This window comes from Oncorhynchus mykiss, chromosome 25, assembly GCF_057628025.1.
Source record: "Oncorhynchus mykiss isolate SJ-2025 chromosome 25, ASM5762802v1, whole genome shotgun sequence".
Classification (NCBI taxonomy): Eukaryota; Metazoa; Chordata; class Actinopteri; order Salmoniformes; family Salmonidae; genus Oncorhynchus; species Oncorhynchus mykiss.
In genome coordinates, this window is record NC_143046.1 from 86906590 (window position 1) to 86921186 (window position 14597).

Genomic DNA, 14597 nt, shown 5'->3' on the forward strand with positions numbered 1-14597 from the left:
GATAGAGACAGATCTGAATCTGCCACAGTAACAGTCCTGGTAGGGACATCTGGCAAGTGGTGTAGAAAGAAACCTTTTTGGTTCTGCTCAGACCACACACACACACACACACGCACGCACCAACACACACACACACAAACACACAAACACACATGTTCGGAAGCACATGTATGTGTACACACACACACACACACACACTGCAGAGTGTTGGCAGGAGTCCAGTATGTTTTTTTGTTTGTTTTGTGTGTAGGGCTCCAGTGATCAAGGTCATCCTAAGATACTGCATTATACGCACACGCACACGCACACGCACACGCACATGCACATGCACACACACCCGCACACACGCACAGACACACACCTCCAGCCAAGCTTGTGCCAGTTACAGTAGTGTAACTAGGACACCAGTTTTAATCATGTTATAAATATGTTCACTGACTGGGACAGGGCTAATGTCATTTTTATTACAGAAACTGCAGAAATGTCACGCATGAAATAATCTACAATAAAATGTTATATTATGACAGTGTAGTTATCAGTAGCTTTATCACTAGTAGCGACATCAATGAAGACAAAACGGTAGCATTAATATCAACTTCATTACTAGCATCAGTAGCATCATCACTATTAGTGCCAAAGGAGTTAGCATCAGTAGCGTCATCATTATTAGTGCCGTAGGAGTTAGCATCATTAGCATCATCATTATTAGTGCCATAGGAGTTAGCATCAGTAGCATCATCATTATTAGTGCCATAGGAGTTAGCATCAGTAGCGTCATCATTATTAGTGCCGTAGCAGTTAGCATCATTAGCATCATCATTAATAGTGCCATGGGAGTTAGCATCAGTAGCATCATCATTATTAGTGCCATAGGAGTTAGCATCATTAGCATCCTCATTGTTAGTGCCATAGGAGTTAGCATCATTAGCAATATCATTGTTAGTGCCATAGGAGTTAACATCTGTAGCATCCTCATTATTAGTGCCATAGGAGTTAGCATCATTAGCATCCTTATTATTAGTGCCATAGGAGTTAGCATCAGCAGAATCATCATTATTGGTGTCATAGGAGTTGGCACCAGAAACATCATAATTATTAGTGTCATAGGAGTTAGCATCAGTAACATCATCATTATTAGAGCCATAGGAGTTAGCATCGTTTGCTTCCTTATTATTAGTGCCATAGGAATTAGGATCAGTAGAATCATCATTATTGTTGTCATAGGGGTTAGCATCAGTAGCATCATCATTATTAGTGTCATAGGAGTTAGCGTCAGTAGCATCATCATTATTAGTGCCGTAGGAGTGCCATAGGTCCACATTCCTGTAAGGCTTAGAGATGGTAAAATGTTAAATGTTGTTGAAGTAATATGGGTATAGGTTAATCTGTCTCATCGAAAGCCCATTCTTGTGGGAAGCCACTATAGACCACCAAGTGCTAGTCAGTACTAGCCAACTCGGTTTCATCATTCATTGAATCAGATGGCTCATTCACCACAAAGCCCACTGATATTGCCAACTACTTTAACGACTTTTTCTTTGGCAAGACAAGCAAACGTCAGAAACAAATTCTGACACTACACATCCAAGTACAGTGGGGCAAAAAGTATTTAGTCAGCCACCAATTGTGCAAGTTCTCCCACTTAAAAAGATGAGAGAGGCCTGGGATTTTCATCATAGGTACACTTCAACTATGACAGACAAAATTAGGGAAAAAAACTCAGAAAATCACATTGTAGGATTTTTAATTTATTTATTTGCAAATTATGGAGGAAAATAAGTATTTATCAATTGTTCTTTTGACTTCCGTAAAGTCAGTATGGAAGAGGTGGAAAAATGATTGTTGTCTATCAACAATGACAAGCCACTGGGGTCTGACAATCTGGATGCAAAATTACTGAGGATGATATAGGACAATATTGCTGTCACGCCCTGGCCTTAGTATTTTGTGTTTTCTTTATTATTTTGGTCAGGCCAGGGTGTGACATGGGTGAATTATGTGTTTGTCTTGTCTAGGGGTTTTGTAGATTGATGGGGTTGTGTTTAGTATAGTAGTCTAGGTAAGTCTATGGTTGCCTAGATTGGTTCTCAATCAGAGGCAGGTGTTTATCGTTGTCTCTGATTGGGAACCATATTTAGGCAGCCATATTCTTTGAGTATTTCGTGGGTGATTGTTCCTGTCTCTGTGTTTTGCACCAGTTAGGACTGTTGTAGGTTTTCACGTTACATTTATTGTTTTTGTAAGTTGTTTGTATTTTCATCTTTCATTAAAGACGTTTATGAATAACCACGCTGCGTTTTGGTCCGCCTCTCTTTCACCGGAAGAAAACCGTAACAATTGCCACTCTTATTTGTCACATCTTCAATGTAAACCTACTAGAAAGTGTGTTCCCTCGGGCCTGGAGGGAAGCTAAAATCATTCCACTACCCAAGAATAGTAAAGCCCCCTTTACTGGCTCAAATAGCCGACCAATCAGCTTGTTACCAACCCTTAGTAAACTTCTGGAGAAAATTGTGTTTGACTAGATACTAGAGGTCGACCGATTATGATTTTTCAACGCCGATACCGATTATTGGAGGACCAAAAAAAAAAAGCTGATACCGATTAATCGGCCGATTTTAAAATAGAATATATATATATAAATGTATTTGTAATAATGACAATTACAACAATACTGAATGAACACTTATTTTAACTTAATATAATGCATAAATAAAATCAATTTAGCTTCAAATAAAATGAAACATGTTCAATTTGGTTTAAATAATGCAAAAACAAAGTGTTGGAGAAGAAAGTAAAAGTGCAATATGTGGCACGTAAAAAAGCGTTCTTGCTCTGAGACCTTGAAGTAGTAGTTCCCCATGCTCTGAGACCTTGAAGTAGTACAGTGCCTTGCGAAAGTATTCGGCCCCCTTGAACTTTGAGACCTTTTGCCACATTTCAGGCTTCAAACATAAAGATATAAAACTGTATTTTTTTGTGAAGAATCAACAACAAGTGGGACACAATCATGAAGTGGAACGACATTTATTGGATATTTCAAACTTTTTTAACAAATCAAAAAAAGAAAAATTGGGCGTGCAAAATTATTCAGCCACTTTACTTTCAGTGCAGCAAACTCTCTCCAGAAGTTCAGTGAGGATCTCTGAATGATCCAATGTTTACCTAAATCACTAATGATGATAAATACAATCCACCTGTGTGTAATCAAGTCTCCGTATAAATGCACCTGCACTGTGATAGTCTCAGAGGTCCGTTAAAAGCGCAGAGAGCATCAGGAAGAACAAGGAACACACCAGGCAGGTCCGAGATACTGTTGTGAAGAAGTTTAAAGCCGGATTTCGATACCAAAAATATTTCCCAAGCTTTAAACATCCCAAGGAGCACTGTGCAAGCGATAATATTGAAATGGAAGGAGTATCAGACCACTGCAAATCTACCAAGACCTGGCCGTCCCTCTAAACTTTCAGCTCATACAAGGAGAAGACTGATCAGAGATGCAGCCAAGAGGCCCATGATCACTCTGGATGAACTGCAGAGATCTACAGCTGAGGTGGGAGAATCTGTCCATAGGACAACAATCAGTCGTATATTGCACAAATCTGGCCTTTATGGAAGAGTGGCAAGAAGAAAGCCATTTCTTTAAGATATCCATAAAAAGTGTCGTTTAAAGTTTGCCACAAGCCACCTGGGAGACACACCAAACATGTGGAAGAAGGTGCTCTGGTCAGATTAAACCAAAATTGAACTTTTTGGCAACAATGCAAAACGTTATGTTTGGCGTAAAAGCAACACAGCTGAACACACCATCCCCACTGTCAAACATGGTGGTGGCAGCATCATGGTTTGGGCCTGCTTTTCTTCAGCAGGGACAGGGAAGATGGTTAAAATTGATGGGAAGATGGATGGAGCCAAATACAGGACCATTCTGGAAGAAAACCTGATGGAGTCTGCAAAAGACCTGAGACTGGGACGGAGATTTGTCTTCCAACAAGACAATGATCCAAAACATAAAGCTAAATCTACAATGGAATGGTTCAAAAATAAACATATCCAGGTGTTAGAATGGCCAAGTCAAAGTCCAGACCTGAATCCAATCGAGAATCTGTGGAAAGAACTGAAAACTGCTGTTCACAAATGCTCTCCATCCAACCTCACTGAGCTCGAGCTGTTTTGCAAGGAGGAATGGGAAAAAATGTCAGTCTCTCGATGTGCAAAACTGATAGAGACATACCCCAAGCGACTTACAGCTGTAATCGCAGCAAAAGGTGGCGCTACAAAGTATTAACTTAAGGGGGCTGAATAATTTTGCACGCCCAATTTTTCAGTTTTTGATTTGTTAAAAAAGTTTGAAATATCCAATAAAATTCGTTCCACTTCATGATTGTGTCCCACTTGTTGTTGATTCTTCACAAAAACATACAGTTTTATATCTTTATGTTTGAAGCCTGAAATGTGGCAAAAGGTCGCAAAGTTCAAGGGGGCCGAAGACTTTCGCAAGGCACTGTAGTTCCCCTTGCTCTGAGACCTTGAAGTAGTAGTTCCCCTTGCTCTGCAACCTTGAAGTAGTAGTTCCCCTTGCTCTGAGACCTTGAAGTAGTAGTTCCCCTTGCTCTGCAAGGGCCGCGGCTTTTGTGGAGCGATGGGTAACGATGCTTCGTGGGTGACTGTTGTTGATGTGTGCAGAGGGTCCCCGGTTTGCGCCCGGGTATGGGTGAGGGGACGGTCTAAAGTTATACTGTTACACTGGTGCCTACCACCGCTCAGTCAGACTGCTCTATCAAATCATAGACTATTATAAAATAATAACACACATAAATATGAGCCTTAGGTCATTAATATGGTAGAATCCGGAAACTATCATCTCGAAAACAAGACGTTTATTCTTTCAGTGAAATACGGACCCGTTCCGTATTTTATCTAACGGGTGGCATCCATAAGTCTAAATATTGCTGTTACATTGCACAACCTTCAATGTTATGTCATAATTACGTAAAATTCTGGCAAATTAGGCGGCCCAAACTGTTGCATATACATTGACTCTGCGTGCAATGAACGCAAGAGAAGTGACACAATTTCACCTGGTTAATATTGCCTGCTAACCTGGATTTCCTTTAGCTAAATATGGTTTAAAAATAGATACTTCTGTGTATTGATTTTAAGAAAGGCATTGATGTTTATGGTTAGGTACACGTTGGAGCAAGACAGTCCTTTTTCGCGAATACGCACCGCATCGATTATATGCAATGCAGGTCACGCTGGATGAACTAGTAATATCATCAACCATGTGTAGTTGACTAGTGATTATGATTTATTGATTTTTTTTTATAAGATAAGTTTAATGCTAGCTAGCAACTTACCTTGGCTTACTGCATTCGCGTAACAGGCAGTCTCCTCGTAGAGTGCAATGTAATCAGGTGGTTAGAGCGTTGGACTAGTTAACTGTAAGGTTGCAAGATTGAATCCCCGAGCTGACAAGGTAAAAATCTGTCATTCTGCCCCTGAACGAGGCAGTTAACCCACTGTTTCTAGGCCGTCATTGAAAATAAGAATTTGTTCTTAACTGACTTGCCTGGTTAAGTAAAGGATAAATAAAGGTGTAAAAAAATATATTTAAAAAAAATCGGACAAATCGGTGCCGAAATATACCAATTTCCGATTGTTATGAAAACTTGAAATCGGCCCTAATTAATCGGCCATTCCGATTAATCGGTCGACCTCTACCAGATACAATGCTATTTCACAACAAACAAATTGACAACAGACTTTCAGCACGCCTACAGATTTTTTTTCTCCACATTTTCAAACAGTACATTTATATTTTCCAACGGGGCTATACATTTGTGTGAGGTTTTTTTCTTTCCTGAGTAGCATCGTTTCACTACCAAAAAATCAGATTCAACCATCTAGTGTTCAGCGAAATAACAACACAATGTCAAATACAGGTAACCTAGTCAAATAATGAACATCCAATCACATTAACTGCTACTTTCTCGCAGCAATTCCACTAACGGTCCGTACGTAGCCAAACGTAGCTGCTGCTCATGTTGGTATCTGTACTGATGGCAAAGAAGCCATGGCAGGGAGACAAAGTAGAGTGGTAACGCGACACCACTTGGGTACACTGTAGCAACCTTTGAGAGGCTCATGCTGCCAAGGGAATGCCTGACAGCTTGAAAGAGGTTTTGGACACTACAGTGAAAATGGTTAATTTTGTTAAAAGCAAGGCCCCTTAACCTTTGTGTATTTACTGCACTATGCAATGATATGGGCAGAGACTATATAAAGCTTTTACAACGTACAGAAGTGTGCTGGTTATCAAGAGGCAAAGTATTGACACATTTTTTTTAATTGAGAGAAGGGGCTTAAAGTTTTCTTTACTGACCATAATTTTAACTTGTCTGACAGTTTGCATGATGATGAGTTTCTCACACGACTGGCCTATCTGGGTGATGTTTTTTCTTGTCTGAAAGATCTGAATCTAGGATTACAGGGACTCTCTGCAACTATATTCAATGAGCGGGACAAAATTGAGGCTATGATTAAGAAGTTGGAGCTCTTCTCTGTCTACATTAACAAAGACAACACACAGGTCTTTCCATCATTGTATGATTTATTTTTTTGTGTGCAAATGAACTCAAGCTTACGGACAACGTCAAATGTGATATAGCGAAGCACCTGAGAGAGTTTGGTGCGCAATTACGCAGGTACTTTCCCAAAACAGATGACACAAACAACTGGATTTGTTATCCCTTTCATGCCCTGCCTCCAGTCCACTTGCCGACATCTGAACAAGAGCCTCATCGAAATCGCAAAAAGTGGTTCTGTGAAAATTTAATTTAATCAGAAGCCACTGTCAGATTTCTGGATAGGACTGCGCTCAGAGTATCCTGCCTTGGCAAATTGCGCTGTTAAGACACTGATCCCCTTTGCAACCACGTACCTATGTGAGAGTGGATTCTCGGCCCTCACTAGCATGTCAACTAAATACAGGCTCAGAATGTGTGTGGAAAATGATTTAAGACTGAGATTCTCTTCAATACAACCCAACATTGCAGTTATGTGAATCCTTTCAAGAACACCCTTCTCATTAACCTGTGGTGAGTTATTCACAAGTTTCGATGAACAAATAAGGTTTTATATGTAAGATAGTAAAATAAATAGCTAAATTAATTAATTGTTATTATATTATTATTTATGCCCTGGTCCTATAAGAGCTCTTTGTCACTTCCCAAGAGACCCGAGTTGTGATAAAAAGTCACACTCATTCTTATGTTTAATAAATATGTGGCAAAAAACAACATTTGAGAGTGTGTTGACCCTGGTGCTAGAGGGGGTACGCAGCTGGAGGTTGAACGTTTGAAGGGGTACGGGACTATAAAAAGTTTGGGAACCGCTGACATAGAGCCATGTCTACATGGAACTCTATTCCAAGTCAAGTAACTGATGCAAGCAGTAAAAATTGATTTAAAAAAAAAAACATTAAATAAACAGATAAAAATACACCTTATGGAACAGCGGGGACTGTGAAGTGACACAAACACAGGCACAGACACATGCATACACACACACACACACGATAACATACACATTACACACACACACACACACACACACACACACACACACATGGATTTAGTACTGTCGATATGTGGTAGTGGTGGAGTGAGGGCACACAGTGTGTTGTGAAATCTGTAATGTTTTTAAAATTGTATAAAGTGACTTAATTGACCACAGGAAGAGTAGCTGCTGCCTCGGCAGCTCATGGGGATCCTTAATAATAAATACAAATACAAATCTGTAGCGTCATCGTTATCAACATCCATTAGAATTAGCATTGCTATCCTCATCGTTATTAGAACCATAGGAGTTAGCATCCGTAGGCATCAAGCCATTGAAATTAGCATTGCTATCCTCATCGTTATTAGAACCATAGGAGTTAGCATCCGTAGGCATCAAGCCATTGAAATTAGCATTGCTATCCTCATCGTTATTAGAACCATAGGAGTCAGCATCCGTAGGCATCAAGCCATTGAAATTAGCATTGCTAGCTAGAATCATTAAATGCCTGTGCTGTGGCTGGCCAAGAACACTCACAGGTCAGTAGCTAGCAGACGATGTATATCTGAGTGACAGTAGCGGTTGGAAACGAAAGCCTGTTTGTCACCTAACCTACGTACCCAGAATTAGAAACGTTTACCGCTCTCGTCGTATGGACTTAATCTCTCCGCAGCAGTGGTACTGAAAGTCGGGGTCGCCACGCCTAGTGTTAAAAAATACCCCAAAAAATGTTGTTTTGTTTTTTGGGGAACCAAACATTAAGAGTACACATTATGTTATGGGACAATATACAAACAATAAAAAAATAAAAACATGTAATTTAATTGATATGTATTGGTTCTCTTCATTTTGATAGGAGAGATGAAAATGAATTGAAGGAGATGAAAATGAATTGAAGGTTATTTGTTGATGTGGAAATTATAAATACACAGATTTTAAGGTTGTGTCACTTGATTTGTGGTGGGGTGGGATCACCCCCCCTGACAAGGGATTGAATACGACTGTGTGGAGTGTGTGTGTGTGTGTGTGCGTGTGTAGACCAGTCCCAGTGAGTCATGATGTGTTCAGCACTGTAGCCACACACACTCATATCCCCAGACACACACACACACACACACTACGTTAGACTGCGATATACATACAAATAATGAATGTTTTCTGGCCTTTTATACTCAATACAAAACAACCAAACGAGGAGTGTAAAGGATCAACCTCTGTGACATCGTCCTACATCCTAATCCAGATTAAGCAGCCCTGCTGTACCTCCTACCTCTTCTCCCCTCTGTAGCCGTGCTAAGCTAGATTAGCCATATCCCTTCCTTGTACATATATAAAGTGGAAGGGGAAGTAGGAGGAGAGAAGAAGACTATCTACGGGAGAACAACCCCCCCCCCCCCCCCCCCCCCCCTTGGATATTAGAGTACAGAGAGAGAGACATGGTAGATAGATCGAGAGAGAGAGAGAGACAGAGATGGTAGAGAGAGAGAGTTTTGCACATTGTTACAACACTGTCTATATACATGATATGACATTTGGAATGTCTTTATTCTTTTGGAACTTCTCTGAGTGTAATGTTAATGTTTCATTGTTAATATAACTTTTTGTTTATTATCTACATTACTTGCTTTGTCAATGTTAACATATGTTTCCCATGACAATAAAGCCCCTTGAATTGAATTGAGTGAGAGCGAGAGAGAGAGACAAGAGAGAGAGAGAGGGAGGGCCAACCAGGGTAGAGCTGGGTCAAAGCTAATCTGGACTCTCCCATTCCAAGAATGCTTACCAGGTACACTGTAAAAAAAAATCTAGTTGTTTTGTTTCAACGAATCATTATTAAGAAACTGGTTCCCCAGCCTCTTTTTGGGGTTTACTCAACTTTTAAGTGTTACCTGAACTAAAAATAGTTGGCCCGAACTTAGCTTACACTTGAGAAAACGTAGGCAAAAAATTCACTCAATTTAAAATGATGTGTTTGCTCAACTTGATTCAACTAGAAATTATCATTAGAATTTAAAAAGGCTCTGGAGCTATTTACATAAAGCACTTTTAAAATACAATGTTTTCTATTTACATATTTGACTACTTTCTGTAATTATTAAAATATTATATTCAAGAAAAATATTATAAAATATTATTTTCACCTGAGATTTGAACTCACAACCCATTGGTTCACAGCATTCACTTCTTCCTGCTACGTGTCTGTGTCAATTATCAATTAATCTGACAATTCTCTCATCGTTGATTTCATTTGCTTATTTCGTTTTTTCCGTATAAGCATACTACTCTGTTTTGATGTTACAATGAAAAATAAAACAGTTTTTCTTGAGTGTGCTTTTAATAACAGAACTGAGATTTACTGTGCAAAGTAACACAAGGGATCTTAGTCATTGACACCGGCATGGTAGCAGGACGATTGGTATGCTGTGAGCCGAGACGTTGTGAGTTCATATCCCAGTTGAGGACAAGTTGAATATAAACTACTGTATAAATCAACATGCTCAATGTTATCACGCATTGCCATGTAAGTTGAAAACAGTGTTTTTTTTATATATATATTTTAAAAGCACTGTTTGTGTAAATAGTTCCACAGACTTTTTTTTATAGGTAAGATGCCCACAAAAATCATTTCTACTTGACTGAAAATGAGACAATTTGAGCAAACACATAATTTTAAGTTGACTGAATTCTTGCCTATGTTTTCTCAAGTTGGAGCTAAGTTTGGGCAAACCAATTTTGTTGTTGTTCAGGTAACACCTGCGGAACCAGATTTTCATTTTACAGGGAAAGGGTGAGTTTCACAAAATATTCCTGAAGTTCAGTTCATCCGTTACAGTGTTAAAAAACAAAACAAACAAAACAACAACAGAATCTAAAACAAGAGAGAAAAGTGAATACTGCTGCCTACCTCTCCAGTCTTGACATTTGGGTGTGTGTAAGAGGGGGGTGTGTGAGAAGGGGATCTGGCTGGTGTTGTAGCTGCGCCGTCGGAGCAGGTTATAGAACCTCTTTCTCCGCTTGGGTGGTGGAGTGGGGAGGCTGGGCTGGGACTGGGGAGCAAACCCAGAGCTGTAGCCTGGTCCTGGGAGGGAGGTAGGGCCGTATCCCAGTCTTGGGGAAGGATATCCAGAGTTGAGGTAAGTGTTGCTGTGTCCTTGGGCAGTGTTTTGGCGTCTTAGGTCAGGGCTGCTGCTGTGGTTGGTGTTGTAGGCTGGGTTACAGTGTCCTGGGTTAGGGTTGCTGCTGGGGTTGGTTTTGTAGGCTGGGTTACAGTGTCCTGGGTTAGGGTTGCTGCTGGGGTTGGTTTTGTAGGCTGGGAAACAGTGTCCTGGGTTAGGGCTGCTGCTGGGGTTGGTTTTGTAGGCTGGGTTACAGTGTCCTGGGTTAGGGTTGCTGCTGGGGTTGGTTTTGTAGGCTGGGTTACAGTGTCCTGGGTTAGGGTTGCTGCTGGGGTTGGTTTTGTAGGCTGGGTTACAGTGTCCTGGGTTAGGGTTGCTGCTGGGGTTGGTTTTGTAGGCTGGGAAACAGTGTCCTGGGTTAGGGCTGCTGCTGTGGTTGGTGTTGTAGGCTGGTTTACAGTGTCCTGGGTTAAGGCTGCTGCTGGGGTTGGTGTTGTAGGCTGGGTTACAGTGTCCTGGGTTAAGGCTGCTGCTGGGGGTGGTGTTGTAGGCTGGTTTACAGTGTCCTGGGTTAGAGTTGGGGTACCCAGCAGATCCACAATTAGGGTAGCCTAGGAGTCCAGAGTTTGGATATCCTGGGGGTCCAGGGTTTGGGTATCCTGAAGGTCCAGTGTGACTGTAGCTGGCTGCTCCTGGAGGAGAAAGAGGTGATGGGAGGAAGCTGTACCCAGGATGATGGTCGGGTGTGGGGGGAAAATAGCTGGTCTTCCGTAGCTGGGTCAGGCAGTGGCCGTGCGTGTGCTGCTGGGAGCCCCTGGAGGAGTAGCCTGCTCGATGGTGACGCACCAGGCCGGGGGGGCTGGGGCCAGGGTATGGGAAGTCCTGTCTGTGTAGTGGCCCCTGGAGGCCCTTGTTGTCCGGTTGTCTCCGGGCGAGTGGTCTGGACGCCCACGGTCCGTCTCGTTGCTGGTGGATCTTGGAGGTGAGCAGCCGACGTCTCAGACTGCCCTCGCTCTTGGGCTGCAGGTAGAGCATCTTTTGAACATCTTTCGAGCAGGCCGGAAGCAGCTCGTCCTCATCCTCGCTGAAGCCCCCTTTCCAGCATTGAGCCCCCACGCCTCCTCCTACCACCGGCTCGGTGGACAGACAGTCCACGTATGCTATCATCTTCTCAGAGTCTCTCCCTGTCTCACCTGTGTGATTAATTGTTCTAACAGTCCACGTAATCCGTCATCCACTCTTTCCAAACAGTTCCCATCAAGTCTGGTCTGAAGAGGCTGGACTCTCCGAGTCTTCCCTACAACAGTAGATTCTCAATGAGCTGTATGTTAGTGACCATCCACGGTGGAATGACCATAGAGAAACACTGGTAGAGAGAGAGTACAGATCTATCTCACGTAGTGGACTCTTACAGAAACCGATCTCTGAGACTGTATGGTTCGGTCCTTCCTTGTCTCTCTCGCGTCACCTCTCTCTTTCTCTCTCTCTCTCTCTCTCTCCATCTACCCACTCCTTCTCTCTCAATAATCTCTTAACTAGGATTATCCTGAAGAAGGCCGGCCTCACATATGGTCAACATGGTACAGGTAATTACTGATGTCTCATAGACCACACACGCTTTTCCTATAAAAGGTCATTAACGGCGTGTGAGAGTAAGAGCTACTCACACTTTAAAGGGGAATTTCACCCTGGCTCTGCAACGGCATATAGTCGTTACTATATGAACAACATTCAGTTTTTTATCATAAACATCAACATTATCCAAACCACAAGCTACAACTATCACTTTTCATTTTATTAGTAGAGTCGGGATGTTTCGACTTCCTGTTTATTCGTCTGCTCATAGTGAACCAGAACATTTGGCATTCATAGCTGAACGCTGATACAGTCCGCTAGGTAGAATTTTTCACCGGTTTAATATAGGTTACCCAGATCGGATTCGTCAGATCACCCATGAGCATCGGTGGCTCCGTCCCGGTAACTAATGACTCTGCGTCCCTGGCAACATGGTTACCAGGGGGAAAAACGGTTGCGATCCTGAAAGCGAACTTCTCTTGAACCGACTATCCGGAGTTTAGACCCGGGTTTCCGCGGTGATTGGTAAAGAAAAAGACGAGAACGGTGCCCCTCATCTCCGGGGTTTTATCAACCTCAAGAAGAAGCAGTGGCTACCTAGCATGAAACGGCTAATGGCGGTAAATAAAACACTTGAATAATGTTCACTTCAAATGACCAACAAACAGTAATCTCAGAACGTTTTATTTTGTTTTTAATGTTTGTTTTTTCAACGTGTGTGTGGTGTTCTGTGCCTGGCTGTGCTAATTAAAAACAATTGTGAAATTGTCTTATCTTTCACACTCCTACGATATAGCTAACTCACTCTCCGTGTGTTGGTAGCCATTATAAATGTGTATAAATCAGCTATTTTCTCAGCCAGTCCCATGATACAACATTTGGGCATTATCTTTTAATCTCCCTTATTATTTTTGTGTTAACGTGTGCATGTTGAAAGTTTTTGGTTTTGTCAGCCAATGTTGACCATGGTCCTAAATGTTGACACATCAACTAACTAAGTTAGTTCTCAGCCAGTCTCAGCTGGCTAGCAATCTTGACGCCAATTTAGTGACGCTAGTGGTGGTTGAGATGTGTATTGTTGTGTATTTTGTTGTAGGTGGTACAGAATCTGATTCCACCATCATGCACTTCCAACCGCTAGCTCTACACAAGGTGAAGGTAAATTGGCAAAAAAAATATTTACAAGCTGACAGCTGAGATAGCTCTATTTACAGTAAGCGTGGGCATAAACATGAATTGGGTAGTGTTTGTATGGTTTGTGTAATGGGATTTACAGGAGGTTAGAGATAGTCTGAGTACAACACAGTACCTTCCAGACCATGTCATCAATTCAGTCTACTCCTATTCTCTTTGTAAAATTTCACTTTGGACTCATTCCACAGTGCCCTGCTGATAAATAACCCAACGCTGGGGGCATTTTGGGTACACAACCATGTGGGAACAGGCACACCTTGCAGTTATGGAGCACAACAATGTTGTGGGCCAGAAACCAGCAAGGGACAGTGAAAGTCATAAAATCAAGACTACAACAGTAATGATACAAACCACCTCATTCTTCTCTCAAAACACAATACCAAAAAAGACACGATCTGTCAAAGTCAATTGGCTGGGGGAGGTTTACAGACAGTACTTTGAGATGAGGGTTTTGTTTACATTTTACATTATATGCTCTTATCCAGAGCAATTTACAGTAGTAAGTACACACATTCATACTGGTCCACCCACCATGGTGAATCAAACCCAGGACACTGGCATTGCAAGAGCCATGCTCTACCAGTTGAGCTATACGGGACAGCAAATGTATTGTATTGTATTGTAGACAGTAAATGTATTGTTGTGTATGAGAGCGATTGAGGTGTCATTTCTCCTCAATCCCAAACAGAAAAATAATATTCGGTAATATCTGTACATTCAGTTTCGTCTGAAACTAATCAGACCCATTGACTTTTTACCACATTTCGTCACATTACAGCCTTATTTTAAAAGAGGATTTAAAACACGTTTAATCCTCATCAATCTACACACAATACCCCATAATGACATCACAATACCCCATAATGACATCACAATACCCCATAATGACATCACAATACCCCATAATGACAAAGCATTTTTGCAAATATATTAAAAATAAAAAAACTGAAATACCTTATCTACAGTATTCAGACCCTTTGCTATAAGAACCGAAATTGAGCTCAGGTGCATCTTGTTTCCATTGATCTTCCTGGAGAAGTCCACCGTGCAGAACACCATTGCAGGACAAAGGACTAAGGCTGTGTTTACACAGGCAGCTAAATTCTGATCTTTTTTTAAACTAATTGGTCTTTTGACACATCAGATCAGTTC

At 41.5% G+C, this 14597-nt stretch overlaps 1 protein-coding gene across 2 annotated transcripts in view; it reads right to left on the reverse strand.

The window, feature by feature from the left end:
* The window catches only part of LOC110504261 (uncharacterized), a 63757-nt gene that overhangs the window by 41541 nt on the left and 7619 nt on the right, over nt 1-14597 (reverse strand). The window contains exon 1 of one of the 2 annotated variants that reach the window (XM_090221343.1): nt 10466-12867. The exons of the other annotated variant lie outside the window; for it this stretch is intronic. Within the exon in view, the coding sequence (XP_090077469.1) occupies nt 10466-11843 (1378 nt within the window). The 5' untranslated portion in view covers nt 11844-12867. Of the gene's footprint in view, nt 1-10465; nt 12868-14597 lie in introns of those variants that run through there. 2 annotated transcript variants of the gene reach the window in all.